Source organism: Perognathus longimembris, chromosome 14, assembly GCF_023159225.1.
Source record: "Perognathus longimembris pacificus isolate PPM17 chromosome 14, ASM2315922v1, whole genome shotgun sequence".
Taxonomy (NCBI): Eukaryota; Metazoa; Chordata; class Mammalia; order Rodentia; family Heteromyidae; genus Perognathus; species Perognathus longimembris.
Window position 1 is genome coordinate 7,157,135 of NC_063174.1, and position 16,554 is coordinate 7,173,688.

A 16,554-nucleotide genomic window follows, 5' to 3' on the forward strand; every position below is an offset into this window, starting at 1 on the left:
ATATTTCCCTTTTTGTTGCTATGGTCAAATATTTAAGAAAACAACTAAAGGAAGGATAGATTTTGACTCAGTATTTCAGAAAAGTGAGTCCATGGCTCGCGGCCTCAAGCGGTACTTTGTTGGGGAGAACATCATGGCCCGCAGCACATGCAGAGATTGTTCCCCTCATATGACAGAGAGAGAGGAGAGACTCAGACAGGAAGTGTTTGGTTTGTGGTAGAGAGCAGCCAGCCCCCTTCCTCCCTTCCTCTCCTGAAAGACAGCGCATAGCCTAGCTAGCAATCACCAGCTCTGAAACCAGTAATCCCCTGACTATGAGTCAGCAAACGACCCCAGACTCTGAGGTCACTTACTCATCTGCTGAGATCACTTCCTGAACCACCTAGTCATGCCTCCTTTGGACAGTGAGAGGCCCCCCAGGCTCTGAGTTCACTTCCACATCTGCTGTGGTCACACCTCCCCGCTTTTCCCTATATAATCCCTCTCAACCACAAGTTCCCTCCTTTTTCTCTTCTCTCTTCTCTTGCATGCCTCTATCTCATGCTGGCTGGCAGTTTGCTCTCCCCACAGTAAACTCTTTTCTTCCTGAACCACATGGTGGTCACCTTTCCAGGAACCTTACAGGAAGGACCAGAAACAATATACTCCCAGGGAACCACTCCGAGAAAGACATATATATATTTTTCCCCCAGCAGGACCCTTCCTTCATATGTTTTGAGAAACTCCCAAATAGCACCACCAACTTTAACACATGAGTTTCTATGGGGTAGTCATAGCCAAATCATAACAATGTCCTGCTGATGTGTAGAACTTTGCACAATTTTTGTTTAGAAAGGATGTAATTGTCTTTTGTTTTGTTGTTGTTGATCTGATCCCTGTCCCTGAGCTTTTTCATTCAAGACTAGCATTCTACCACTTAGTGACACAGTGCCACTTCAGTTTTCTGGTAGTTAATTGGAGATAGGGAGTCTCATAGACTTTCCTGCCCTGGCTGGCTTTGAAGTGTGAGCCTTCTGAGTAGCTAGCATTACAGACATGAGCCACTGGCCCCTGACTTGAGGATATAATCATTCTGAGATGAGCAATATTAATTTTTCCAGTTTCATTGATAGGAAATGGAGGTGACTTGCACCAAAATTATATATGATCTACTACTAATTAGTTTATCTTCTTTCTTTTCTCCTTCATTGGGTCAGGGACTTCAGAGATCTTATTCATTGCTGTATCCTCAATATCTAATTCAATGCTTGACAAATGTTAATTTTGGCATTAATGTTTGAATTGTGGTTAAACTCCATAAGATTGTCCTCCATACCCAGTTGTTCATTGCTCTGACTTTAAGCTTGTATAATAATGTGTTCTTTGTTATATTAGAAAATATGAAGGTACCAAATACCTAGTGAGGCCACATTCACTTGCCCATCAGGTACAAAATTAGTATGAGCAAGTTTAGATATTATGGACAATATACCTAAATGAGAATGAAAGAACAGCTGCTCATTTAATGATCTTTTAATGAGATGTATAAAATATGTCCATTATCTTTTTTTCTTTACAATTTTGCCATCATAGGTTTCTTAGGTGCCTTTGGGGTAGTTCTGAGGTAATTACATAGTTTTGGAAATTGCAAAATACTGAAGTTGGTGCTATGGGAATTAGGTGTTTTGTGTTTATTTTTCTCAGGATCCTCAGCCCTATTTTCCTCCATGTCTTATTATCTTCCCCTCATCTCTTATACCTGCAATTCTTAATCTTCCTCAGAATACTCTCTGTTAAAATACTTACAAGTAACTACTGCATCATTTAGTTCTCACTAGAATAGCACTAAACATAAATTTATATTCTCTTAAGCTTTGTAGGTGGCATGTCTACTTAATAAGCACATACCATTAGTCACCAATATACAGGACTTTAACTGATATATTGAAACAAACATGTTTTAACAACATTTTCTTCTGTGATTTTATTGGTCCAAAATTGTTATTTAGCTGTATGGAAAGCACCAAAATGAGAATGAATTGAGCTCCGTTTTTGTTGGCTGAGGGTATACCTGTCATGAGTGTTTATGAAGAGGTGGTTTGCATTTGTTGGAGCATGAGGTCAGGCCTCTTGGCTTCCATTGTGTGTGATTGGGTCCTTCCCTGCCCCCACCTGGGCAACAGTGAGCACTCCTTTCAACAGCTCCTGCATCTTTCTCCCCTGTAAATAATAACATTCCTCCAGGTCCTACAGGAGGTTGGATGAGATAATTTAGAATAGAAATCAGTCAGTTATAGTTCAGTATAAGTTTAAATCTTGTTTCTTGTTTCTTTGTTTCTTTGCATTTTCCAAAGGAAATATGGTCATTCTGTAAATAAAATTGTTACATGTATCAAGTAGACTGGAAAATAGTTGTTGTTGCTATTTTATACAAGTTAAGCCATTTCTTCCTCTTCTTTTTTTGAAATCAATTAATTTTGTATTGGGGAATATAAACACCTTTCATTCAATTTCCCTTTAAACAATCTCCCACAAATATTTTTCAGGTTTTATAAACAGATCACTGTCATCCATTTTATAAAAGGAAACCAGAAAGAAACTTACTGATCATCTAAACGAAAATACTTTCACAGATGGGAAATCTACAGTCCAGAAAGGTTAATTGCCTGTCCTGTGGTCACATAGCTACTTGGTCATAGAAATTATTAGAAGTTAGATATGCCATTTTCCCAGACAAAAACGCTTTCTGATGAATACAGCTCTAGATTCCTGTTTTCTCCAGCTAGATTCATACTCTTCATTTTTGTCAAACTTCCTTTTTCCCTGATGATTTTTTCAGATCACATCTGAGCTAATATCTGAGAAAAGCTTCAGTGTAATAGCTTGTATTTTAAATATAACTACATATGGAGCTAGCATTTCTCACAGTTGCTTTTACTTGACATACTTTAAATCTTAAATTTTAAAAATGAATTTTGCTGACCTAGTTTTAAGAATATTAGTTTCAAAAACTATAGGTATTTTGAAAAAAATCTATATAAAGTATTTATATTTAAAATTTATAGCTTATTTACTTTGGTTTAAATGATTAAGCCTCATAATTTTCTTGTGCAAATGGTTGGTACTCAATATGTACTGATGTAGAACAAACCCTGAGTTTAATGCCATATTATTGAAAGCTAAAATATTCTTCAGTAGCACAAAGTCAGGATATTTATACCAAACAACTTCATGCTTACTAAAACCATTGCATTGTAATTTGAAAGATTCTTAAAAGGATTGTGTAAGAGACAATACTGACATACTATTAATACAGAGAGAAAGAGAAAGAGAGAGAGGGGGAGGGAGAGAGAGAAACAGAAAAAAAATGAAAAGAAAATTTGAGGGCTATAAACACTTTTGTTCTTGAGGGCATGCATTTTTGCTAGCAGAATTCTTAGTGGTTTAGAAAATAGCTCTATCCCAGCTCTGTCACTCACTAACAGCATGACCTTGGGAACCTAGCAGAACTTCCCTAATTCACTATATTATTATTGACATAGATTATGTCTGCTTTTTACGAAATTTAAAACTTTATGTATATGTATATAGTTTCTAGTATTGACCTTATAACTGGTTCCCAATGAATATTAATTAACTTTCCTACTTCTCTACGTATTACCGATAGATCTACTCCTTCACTTTATCCCTAGTCACTAGCCCCATCCCACCAAGGCCTAGTAGGACAGCAGTAGGCAAGTAGCTACAGCTAAAAATTAGCTTGGATTCCATAGCTCTTTCAATCTTCTCTACCCTACAGTGTGTTGAATAGACTAGTCTCCTGGAGCATTGGTGGCCCTCAGGTATCTACTGCCTCCAAGACCATCTAAATCCTAGAGATGGGAATGCCTAGTGGGAATCTACAAAGTAGCTTCTGTGGTAGCTTTAATCCTGCCCTTTGTGACAGTATTTTCCCAGATACAAATATTATTCTACAACAACATATAATGCAGTTTTGTAATTTTCTATGTTAGAGTGAAATGTGCCAAATATGTAACTGATAAGGTACCCCAGGTTAAGTTAATAAAAATTATTACTCCTGAAAAACGTTCCAGAATTTTAAACCTTTTTAAGCATATAGAAAGGTTCTTTGTTAAAAATAACACTTTTTGCCCTTTTATAATAACCTACTTTCTCAAAAACTGACTCACTAAATCAGACCAGCATTAATCATGGGAGCAATTGTCCCCATGCCCTGATTATTAGATGATGAATACTAATTAACTTTAGTTAACTAAAAACTAGTTAATAGAAAGCACACAGAATAGGAGATCTTTACTAGCTATGCCTCAGACAAATACCTCATATCTCAAGAGCTCAAAAAATTAAACACTCCCAGAACAAATCTTCAATGAAACGACCCAGTTAATGTTCAACTGCACTGTTAGTGGGAATGTAAGCTTGTTCAGCTACTCCGGAAAGCAGTATGGAGGCTTCTCAAAAGACTAAACATGAGCTTCCCTGTGACCCAGCAATCCCACTCCTGGCCATTTATCCAGTTAACCACAAACCAGGCCACACTAAAGCTACCAGCACACCATGTTCATTGCAGCATGTTTACCAGGCTAAGATATGGAATCAACCTCTCAGTGGAAGAGTGGATTGAGAAATGTGGTATATATACACAATGAAATTCTATGCTTCCATCAAAAAGAATGACATTCCCCGATTCATAAGGAAATGGAAAGACTTGGAAAAAATTATATTAAGCAAAGTCAGCCAGACCCAAAGAAACATAGGTTGCATGGTGTCCCTCATTTTTACTAATTAGAATGTGCCTATAAATCTACAAGTAAACTCAATAGATAGTAAAAGATAAAGAAATTACACTTGATGGGAAACAGTGTGTACTGGTATTAGAATTAGGAAATTCAAAGGGAATACCAAATTGAGAGACAAAAGGTAAAATACGAGAAACAACAACAAAAGCAATACTTGCAAAAGTGTTTGGTGTAAGTGAACTGAACACCTCAGGGGGGGACAGGAGGAGCGGGGAGGGGGGTATGAGGGACAAGGTAACAAACAGTACAAGAAATGTATCCAATGCCTAACGTGTGAAACTGTAACCTCTCTGTACATCAGTTTTATAATAAAAACTTTAAAAAAAAAAATTACACTTGGACATGATAAATTCTCTACCACATTCTAGACATTCATTTACTATTGTTATATTCATATTTACTAACATTTTTATTTTAATGGTGATTTATTTAATAATGATGTTATTTATGTTATCTTGGTTTTTAGGTAGATTGGGGCCTGCTGGACTATTTAGTAATTGACATGCCACCTGGAACAGGAGATGTACAGTTGTCAATTTCCCAAAATATTCCTATTTCAGGTAAATCTTAAAATTTTAAAGTAGTTTAAGCTTTCTTCTTCATGTTATTATTGCTATACAGGGAAACAAACTTCTTGGCAAGCAAACATTTCTGTCTCAAAAAATAACATATAGAGCTGGCAGGATAGTATATTCCTTCAGTCAATCCTAGCATTCTGGAAGCCACTGTGAATTTGGAGACAGCCGAGGTGATACAGAAAGACACTTTCAAAAACAAACAAACAGAAAATGGAACATTTTAGAGTTCAGAATCATACATTAAATTTTTCAGACTGTTATCAGAATGAGTGTATTTACAAAAACAATGATACTTTCTTTCGTTTTTGTTTGTTTGCCAGTTTGCCAGTCCTGGTGCTTGAACAAAATAGCTTATATCAAATACACAATACTATCTCAGCTATTTAAATAGTATTTAAGTAGCATTTAAATTTTAGTAGTTACCCATTTCTAAAAACTTTCTTAGATTTCACTGTAGAAACATCATCTCTTTTATAGGTATGTATATGTAGGTTTACATATATATGTATACAATCAAAGATATACTTACACAGGTTAGTGGGAAAATAAAGAAAATTTTAAATGTCTTTGTAAATAAATTGTTTTCTGGTTATCCAAGTGATATGATATCATTTAATTATAAAAAATGTTTTGATAAGAAATAAATGTTATTTGGAAATACCAGGATAACTCTTGGTATGGATACCTTCATGAAGTATGCGATTTTTTTTTTAGTGAGTAAACTAGCATATGAAAATAATAATTCATTATTTTGGTAATCACTGTACTGCTTTTTATTTCTTTTTATGTATTTTGAGGGCATATTATATTCCTGGATTTTAAGATTAGTTGCTTCATATCCATTAACGATGCTCTGGTACCTTAGAATTCTTCTGAAATGTTTAAATTAAACATTTTGTTTTTTAAATGCTTCTATCATACATATGGCTCATATGTTGAAGCAATGGACTAAATTATCATTTATGCCTGGATTAATGACATATTATATGCCAAAACTTGAAGGACTCTACACAGATAAAGTGATGTCCCTAAAAAATAATTTGTTTATTTTGGTTTATTCAGAAAACAAACTATTTGGACAAGATTCATAATTAAATACCCTACTTTAGTTTGTATACTTAGGTAGGAATATTTCTTGTATTCTTTCTTCTGATGATGCATTTCAGCTTTTTCCTCTTCCTTGCCTCTGACAATCACCATTCAACTTTCAGAAAAAACACGAATATTCCTTACATTAAGATTAGAAGATCTAGGAGGAAAGTATGTTGTTAAAAATTGCAATAAATAAATTTATACATTTATAAAAAATGTAAATGCCAAGCACGTAAAGATCCAGTCTTTTCCTTAGAATTTCTTTTCTTTTTGACTCAGACCTTTTTTGAGAATTTGATGAGAACTACTGGGTTGTCTCCAAGAAAATAAATTGTTATATATAGACACACATTGTGAAGGCTGTCTAGATACAGTGTCTTTTGTATTTTAGGAGTAAAGCCCAAAGCAATTCTTTGAAAGACCAGTGTTATCTTTGGGCTCATTCACCGTAATCTTGAACATTTGCCTTTTTAGGCATACCAACTCTCTATATAAAATTATAGCAATTAGTACCAGAGCATCCATATTTTGCATTATTATGTCAGTATTAAAATTGGTAATGAAAAGACTAAATTGGGGTGCTGGTGACTTATACCTACCATCCTAGCTACTCGGGAAGGTGAGATTTGAGAATCTCCATTCAAAGCTGGTATGGGCAGTAAAGTCCATGAGGCTATTATCTCCAGTTAGTCAACAAAAGTCAGAAGTGGAGATGCAGCTCAAGAGCACCAGCCTTGAACAAAAAAAGCTAAGGAACAGTGCCTAAGCACTGAATTCAAACCTCAGTACTGGTGCACACGTACACAGTATATGTACATAGTACTGGTCCACCAGTACAGACATGCACACATGCAGGTAAACACAAAGACTAGACTTTATATAGTAAACATTATACTGTTAATGTTGTTGTTGTTATTATTATTATTATTGGCAGTACTGGGTATTGAATTTAGGGCTATGCTAATCAGGCCTTGCTAACTTAAGAGTTTTGTAACTCTATACTTTCTAGTTAAGTATTCTATAACTTAACTGTGGCTCTAGACACTGTATTAATTGAGTTAGAAAACTGTAGCAGAGCTATGTATAAACACTTCGTATATTTGAAGCCATGGTTCAATCTACCCAAAAAAGAAATAAAGACGAGGAATGAAAAACAAAGGGGAAAAAGTAGCAGAGAATATCCTTCCTAAAAGAATGTTCAGTTGAGTCAGGAGGGAGCTCTGTAGTTGTCTTTATGTATATGCTTGTTAAAATGTGTTGTGAAAGGCTTAGTTATTGCGATTTTCTTTTATAAAGGCCAGTGTTCGTTCATTGCTACCATAGCCAAAAGATACCAGGAATGAGCCAGCTTCCAGGATTTAGGGGAAATGGCACATTCCAAAGAGTTGCTGGCCTGACTAAATCAAGGCTTTCATCAATTGATATCATTTGAAACAGCCTATCATAATCATGCTGCCCCTCACACATAATTCAATTATCTATTCTCTAATTATAAAACTAGCTTTCCTTTCCCTTATTATCATAGACTTTAGAACTTTTAAGATACTGTATGCTATATTTTTTATGTTCAACATTGTATAAATGAGGTAAGCTCTGTAGACTCCCATTTGAGGACCCCTGTCTCGACACACTCATTCTCACACTCTTTCTTCCCAGTCAGTGTGTGCTTAAGCATTAGAAGCTGTCTCTTCATATTCCCAATCCCTGTCATCACCATCATGTGCTAGTTAGGAATCATTTCTCCTTTGAAATTCACATGGTGATTTATTTGGACCACTCCTCCTATACTTCTAGTGTTTTCCACTCTAATCCTACATGCCTATGTTGTTTTCTGCCACACTACTACTCTCTGCAAGTCTGCACTGTTTCCTTTACTGTTGTATTCGTTGTATTTCATATAGTGCCAAATTGCTTTTCTGCAACTACTCAGGAAATACAAAATCAAGCAATGGATGTTTATCTGCATGTCAGTATTTTCCTTTCAGCCAGGCTTTAAGCTGCTTAAATGTAAGGATCTCGTTTCCTATTCATTCTAGTATCTCCTGGAGTACCTTGGGAAGTTGCTTATATTATTAATATTGACTGAATAAATGACAAAGCTAGTCTGACTAGTTTTCATTATGTATGGAAAAGATTTCTGCCTTCTTGCCATTCTGCTAAAACATTCTTGTGATCCCTCACCCTGACTTTTGCCCAAGTGCTTTATCTAAGTGTAAATTAAAGGAAGCATTTTGTAAATATGCATTTTATTTTACATTCTGTCTGAGAGAAAAATAACTTCTTCTTTAAATAAAATACTTTTTATTTCACTTAAGTGAAATACTTCCAGTGATTTTTAAATTTAAATGAAATATTTTACATTTATTTATTCTGTCTTTTTTATTTTACTGTGCTAAATATATCTTTGTGATTAGTTGACACTTAGTAGCCCCCCTTTTTAATGACTGGTATAATAGTGGTGGAGTGAGGGGCTTGCTTTTTAGTTACATACAGTCTTATATTCATTTTCTTCTTCTTTTTTTTTTTTTTTTTTTTTTTTTTTGGCCAGTCCTGGGGCTTGGACTCAGGGCTTGAGCACTGTCCCTGGCTTCTTTTTGCTCAAGGCTAGCACTCTGCCACTTGAGCCACAGCGCCACTTCTGGCCGTTTTCTGTATATGTGGTGCTGGGGAATTGAACCCAGGGTCTCATGTATATGAGGCAAGCACTCTTGCCACTAGGCCATATCCCCAGCCCTATATTCATTTTCTATTAAGAATCATAGTATTGTTCCTTTGTAAAATAAGAAGTTCTCTTACTTCCTTGCAGTGATGTTTCCCATGGTGCTAACTACCTCTCAAATTCTATACTTACCTATGGAATACCTACCTACCTCCCACACTTATAAAGATTATATAATAAGATAAAGTAAAAGCTCTATCTAAATGAATGGCGTATTTATAGAAATTACTTGGACATTTAAACAGACCTTTTTTGGTGGGTGGAGGTTAAGACTTGAATATAAAGTGCCTTTGAAAAAGGCTAGTGTATTGATGGCTTTATCTTCAGCCTCTGTCACTATTAAGAGGTGACTGGATCTTGAGGGTGCTGAGCCTCATGATCAGTCCACTGCTGAATTTGTAGGTGAATGGGCCATTAGGAGGTGAGGTATAAGTGGGAGAAGTAAGGCACTGAATGTGTGCCTTTAAAGGGTATATCTTGTCCCAGACCCTTCCTCTCTGCTTCCTGGCCACCATGAGGGAGCTCTGTTGCCCAGCCACTCTCTTAGCACCATACTGTTCTACCTCACCACAGCTCACAGACAACAGGGCCAAGAGACTGAAGTGAAGCCTCTGGAACTGTGAGCCAAGCTAATCTTTACTCCTTTAAGTTGTTTTTCTCAGGTAGTTTTGTCACAGCAATGAAACACTGACTGATACAGTGCATTAATGAAATTTTATAAATTAGAGAGAGCTTTTTTTATAATCAGCATTTCACCAAGCCATGTTGAGAATAAAATTGTTTTATTATGAGGAAGGAGACAGTCTTTGGGAAAATTTATAAAGGCAAACATATATAGACCAAAAGATCCTCTTCTTGAATGCTAATTAGCAACTCTTTGTATGTGTTCCATTTTGTTTCATTGTGTCTACACTGATGTCTTAAAATGGCAAGAAGACATTTCAAAGAGAAAATCATTTTCTTATTTGTGTTAAAAGTGTTGTATAGCTGGGCACTGGTGGCTAATATTAGTAATCCTAGCTACTCAGGGGGTTGAGATATGATAACTGTGGTTCTAATCCTGCCCAGGCAGGAAAGCTGGTGGGACTGTTATCTCCAATAAATTACCAAAAAACTTGAAGTGGAGCTGGGAATACTAGCCTTAGCGAATAAAGCTCAGAGACAGTGCCCATGCTCTGAGTTTAATCCCCAGAATTGGCACAGAGAGAGAGCAAGAAAGAGAGGAAGAGAGAGAGAGAGAGAGGTTATATAGCAAAGAGATAAATATGTTGACATCAGTATTAATGGCTAATGATTTGAATTTGAATATACTAAAACAGTAGACCAGAACCATAGCTAGTAACTGTAGTAATGGCTGGAGGGAAAGAGATAGATAGAATAAGGCTGATTAATTCTTCATATGCTTTAGTAATATAAAGTGACTGCTAGCTCATTACTTGTTGACTTTATTATTCTGAAGAACCATTCTTGATCTCTATATAGTAAAAATATGTTGATGAACTTGAATTCTTAAAGCTCCTAAGTACACACGCCCTCTCCTATCAATAACTGAGATAATGTGGTTTCTGGTAGTTATTGGTTTGATTGTTTTGAATCAACTGGCATAATTTAGCAAAATGTATTTCTGAGGTGAGCTAAGTACTGATTAGTGCTATAATTAATTAGATAAGCATATCTCTTTTGTGACTCTAGTTAGCTCTTAAATGTTGGAAGGGGAGTATGGAGTACAAAACAATAATTCATCTATAAATTATATTTCCTGTTTAAGCAGAGTCTGTGGACATAATTGAAGTGAATTTACCTTTAAATCGTGTTTTACTTGAGATGATACTAACATTAGAGACATTTCTTAATGTTATAACAAATAAGGTTTATAATTCATAGGTTCATATGCAATAGAGGAAACAGGGAAGAGATTAAGAAAAACAAAGCCAGTCTACTTTATGGTTAATTAAATCATAAATATATTTGGCATTATTTATGTTGAGCTAGCAGTAGAATTATTATCTTGTTTTTCAACTTCTCTTTTTCTTTTTTGTGATATTGGGGTTCAAACCCAGGTTTTCCTGGGCATGCTAGGTACACATTCTGTCTCTGAACCACTCCCTCAACAGTATCTGATTGTTTTCTTTTGCTGCTATTGTATTTCTAAATAAATCAAAGAGAAACAGCAGCAGGAAATGTTTAAAGCACTGTGAACATTAGAAATAGCAGTTAATAACAGTTAACGTTCTTTTAAGTCTTAGTTGGCTTTACATTGAAATGCTTAGTAGTTGTAAGGTACAGAATTATTCCTCCAGGTATAATTCTGAGCAGCTTTTGTTATACATGCTTATTAGGTTCTAGCACTGAAGTTCTCAATGAAGCATGGGAATTAAGTACAATCTGTGCCCTGGAGCCTACCATGCATAGTTGAGTAGTTCCACACTGCTGTAATTATGATGCGCCTAACATCTGGAATAATTAGCTTTAAGTGTTTAACTACTGTGAACTCTGACCCAAATCTAGATATACTGTTATAGATTTTCCTCCTAATAGACAAGAGAATGAACAATTAAGACAATACTCTTAACAATTATTTTGTATGATGTTTACATATTTACCAAAATCTGCCAATTAACTTTCGGTAGTAAATCTCCACTGACAAAAAGCCTTTTAAGAAGAGTACAAGTTGGGAAATATAATTAAACCATATTATTTAATTACTCAGACTTAGGTATGTACATGGGAAATTGATAGACAATTGTTAGTGGGATTCTTGAGATAAGCATTTAACTCACCACCAACTTCCACTGGCCAAATAATCACATTTATTACAGACTAAATATTCTTTTAATATTTCTGTATTGTCAGAAGAGAGAGCACAAGTTTTCTAACGAACTCTTCATCACAAAACTGAAATGACATCATTAGTGCTGGTATAAAGAGGGAGAAAAATCTAGGCTAGTTGTATTAGTTCAAAGGCATGAGTCATGAGAAAAATGATCAAGTTCCAACTCAAGATCCATAATGACAAAAAGTAACATTGTTTTGAGACCATGCTTTAAGTTATGAGATACAGTAACAAGAAAAAAATTGATATTGTTCCTTTAAAGTTTTAGGCAATACATAGAATAAATGTAATTTATTACTGGTTTTATCTGATACTTATTTACGTTTTATTTCTTTCTCATAAGTTTTAAATGTCAGTGTAGGCTCTGACATTTAGAAGGCCACTTGTGTATATACTAAATGTTAATATCACAAGAAAGACAGTGATCTGTGTGTGAATCAAGATGCTCTGTCAATGTCCAATTTTGTTTTGACTAAGAACTCAATAATTAACCACATAGTTTAGTGTAAAAAAAAATCTCAAATCAAAGTCCCAAAATAGATGTAACTGGAAGTCCCACTGAAGCAGTTTGTACATCGTGTGAACATTTATTGAGACATAGAAGATTATTGGCTTTATTAACAAGTTAGGAATTTGTGGTTGAGTGGTGCTATTCAGATCACTATAGAGAAATTCAGATGGAATTGATGCTTTGTTATGATACTGAATTAAAGTTACATATAGAAAGAAACAGTAACTTTATTCTTCCCTTTTGATCTTATAGGTATCAAAATAATGGCACTGAACATTTTTACAATACTTTTATATTTCTGTTTAAAAATGGAACAACTCTTTATATAACTATATAATTAGCTTTATATACTAGGATTAAAAGATATGTTTATTTTTATACAAGGATTAATTGACATGCATTGAGATTTAGAGAGTTATGCAAGGTTATGTGTAGTACATGAACATAGTCCACAAACCCTAAATTCAGAACTCATAACTTCTAGTAGAGGGAATTACCAAGTGAAAATTAATGCTGTAGTATTCAATGATAGAATAGTCTTTCTGTTGCAATAACAAAGTACCTGAGGCTGAGTACTTCATAAAGAGAAGATATTTATTTAATTTATGACTTTTAGAATCTGGAAGTCCAAGGTTAGGTAGTACTATTTGTTCAGTTTCTGGTGAGGACTTCTGTGGCTGTATTGCATCATAGAAGAAGGTATCATAGTATGAGTGTGTACAAGAAGGATGAATGGCATAGTGAGACGAGCTAGAGAAAATCAAGGGTCAAGTTCTTTTTTTATATTAACTTTTGCCAACTAAGATCCCACAAGAACTACCTTCATCCCTGCACAAGCCTTTTGAGGTAACTAGAGTTTGAACTCTGGGCCTTATGCTTGCCATGCAGGTGCTCTGCCATTTGAGCTTTGCCCCCAGCCCTTTTTGCTTTTGTTGTTTTTAAATGAGATCTTGTGTTTATGCCAGGCCAGTCTGGACTGCAATCCTGCTATGTATACTTCCCAAATAGCTGGCATGACAGACGTATGCCACCATTTCTAGCTTTTTTCCCAGTGAAAACTTTTTGTGCAGACTGGCCTCAAACCATGGTCCCCTTGATATCTGCCTCCTGAATGACTAGGTTTACAGCCGGAGCCATCACACCCAGCTACATCTCTATCTCTTCAAAGTTCTACTACCTGGATACCACCACATGTAGGACTAAACTAAGCCTCCAACCAGCAGTCAATTGGAGGATAAACCACATACAAACCTTAATATTTACAAAGCCATGATGCTTAATGGTGTTAAAACTAGTCAGCGATATTTCATTATATCATAAGGATGCTTAGAGTACTTTTTAGATTCGTGGAATAGAGTACCTCCTGTGTACTAGCTTGTAGTTAGGAGAAGGTTTGGAGGAAATAGCAAAGGCAGTTCCCTGTTTATGTATGAAGAAGATGGCTATGAGATTGAAAGACAGTAATTTTTGGAGGAGGTGGCATTTCACATTCACTTAAATAAAATTATTGGGATACTGAGGTTGAGCAGAAGTGGTTCCAAAAACATTTTTGGTTAAGACAGACTGCTAAGTCATATAATCAGCACAGGAGAGCAGTTGGAGACTTATCTAGTGCATGCACTAATTCTACAACTACGGAAATTGAGGCCTAGAATGATTCTGTTATTTGCCCAAGATTAGTCAGAGCCAGATCAAGCCAAAGCTCAAATTAGATCCCTTCCAAATGACTGGATATAAAACAGATTGATATAAAGACAGACTCTATAAGGTGACAAATTGTAGAACTATTCTGGGTGTGTAGAGTATAATTCTTATGCAGATGTGATTTGCTGTTGGGGACAGCTGTGCCTTTAAGAGGGGACGACCCACTTAGCCCGTCCCCCCACCTTCCGGCTTCAACTGGAAGAGAAGCAAAGCAGCCCCGCCTCTCGGCTCGGCCATGTGTGTAATGGCGGGGACCCCAGAAACTTGGTCCTTGGGGGGCTGTGGTCTCCGCCCATAGAGGAAGTTCCGTGACATCACCTGATGGACAGTCCATCAAGCCAATCTTTAAAATCCAGTAGCCCCTCTCCTGCGTGCGCCTCTGGGGGTATAAATTGTTGGCCCCTCCTTTTATTAAGCCAGAACGCCCCTGAGGCCTTCTCTGGGACTCCCACGCTTCTGTGTCTTCCTTGGTTGAAGGACATGGGGGGTCTTGCGACCACACACTGACCGAGGCTACTTGGGGTCTCCGCTCCTGCGATTAATCCTTACTGGCCAGGGGACACGAGAGAGCAAGAGAAGGCCACATGGGAGAGGCGGACAAGCCCAGACCCTCCACGCGGATGGACTGGTAGAGCTAAGCCCGGCAATTTGCATCAATCTTTTAAAGAGGAAAAGACACTATTGACTAATTGTATTGAGCAGTATAATGCAAAGTAGAAGGAGGTAGCAATCTATCTGCCCAGGGGCCTATAGGAAGATGCCCTTTCCTGCAACTTCTAAGACTTTTAAAAAATAATAATAAAAACATAATAATGGTAACAATAGGGGATATGGCCTAGTGGCAAGAGTGCTTGCCTTGTATACATGAAGCCCTGGGTCCCCAGCATCACATATACAGAAAATGGCCAGAAGTGGCGCTGTGGCTCAAGTGGCAGAGTGCTAGCCTTGAGCAAAAAAAAAAAAAGACGCCAAGGACAGTGCTCAGGCCCTGAGTTCAAGCCCCAGGAGTGGCAAAAAAAAAAAAAATGGCAACAATACTATTATTAACAGCAGCTATCAGTTATTGAATTGTAAGGCAACATACCAAGCATCTGGACAGTAGTTTATTATTCCAACCCTCAATGTAATACTTGGATCTCCATTTTGTAGATGAAGGAACTGAAGCTTGAGTAGGGTAAATTATTTCCTCCTTATACAGGTGCCAGCAATAGAAGCAAACTTTGAATCTAGATGTCTGAATTCACAATTGATGTATCTCAAAATTGGATATGAATATAGACCCTCCTTCTAAAGGAAAACTAATTTCTGTCATCATTCCTACCTTGATTGATTTTTTTTTTTTTTTGCCAGTGCTGGGGCTTGGACTCAGGGCCTGAGCACTGTCCCTGGCTTCCTTTTGCTCAAGGCTAGCACTTGACCACTTGAGCCACAGCGCCACTTCTGGCTTTTTCGATATATATGGTGATGAGGAATCGAACCCAGGGCTTCATGTATGCAAGGCAAGCACTCTACCACTAGGCCATATTCCCAGCCTCTCTTGATAGATTTTTAATTAGAAAATTACTTATTTGTTCTGGCACTTGAACTCACCACATAGGAACTATCTTTAGCTTTTTCACTCAAGGCTGGTGCACTACTACTTGAGCCACAACCCACTTTCACCTTTTCCTTTTGGTGATTAATTGGAGATGAGTCTCATGGACTTTTCCTTCCCGGGCTGGCTTTGAGCCTTGATTTTTCAGATTTTAGCTTCCTGAATAGCTAGGATTGCAAGCATCAGCCTGTCATGCTTGACTGTAAACTCAAACATTTTAAGCTTATGGTTCTTATGTTACTAAATATGAAACAAGCTAAATATAAGTAAAACTTATAAAAATCAGTGAAATTTGAATTAATGGCATTAATGTGAAAGATGTTGTGCTGAAATAAAGTGATGATTGCAAGATGAATTTGTAGTTTATTATGTACTTTTTTTTTGTTTTGAGTTGGCAGGTCTCAACAGATGTCTTGTGATAACTTCACTATCCTTCCACTTTTCTCTTTTAATTTTCCTAAAATATTCATTTAGACAATACTCTGTAGTAACAATTGATCTTCCCTTGACATGAAAGCTATTTGCTGTTAATCTGTTCTCTGTTTTCGTTAGCTGTGTCATATGTGTGATCTATCATATTTTTGTGTTATTTCTTTTGGGGGCTATTAACCTAGAAATTATAAAACTTAAAACATTCATAGACTGCTAGTCATAACCAGACCTTTGTTATTACTTAAAAGAAAAACTGAACTGCGCTTTCCTTAAAACACTGCTCCAATGCCCT

The 16,554-nt window shown here is 36.3% G+C and overlaps 1 protein-coding gene across 3 annotated transcripts in view; it reads left to right on the forward strand.

The window, feature by feature from the left end:
- Nubpl (NUBP iron-sulfur cluster assembly factor, mitochondrial) overlaps nt 1–16,554 on the forward strand; it is a 152,746-nt gene that overhangs the window by 113,713 nt on the left and 22,479 nt on the right. For all 3 annotated transcript variants that reach the window (XM_048361850.1, XM_048361851.1, XM_048361852.1), the window contains one exon: nt 5,266–5,359. In XM_048361850.1, coding sequence (XP_048217807.1) covers nt 5,266–5,359 — 94 coding nt within the window. The remainder of the gene's footprint in view (nt 1–5,265; nt 5,360–16,554) is intronic.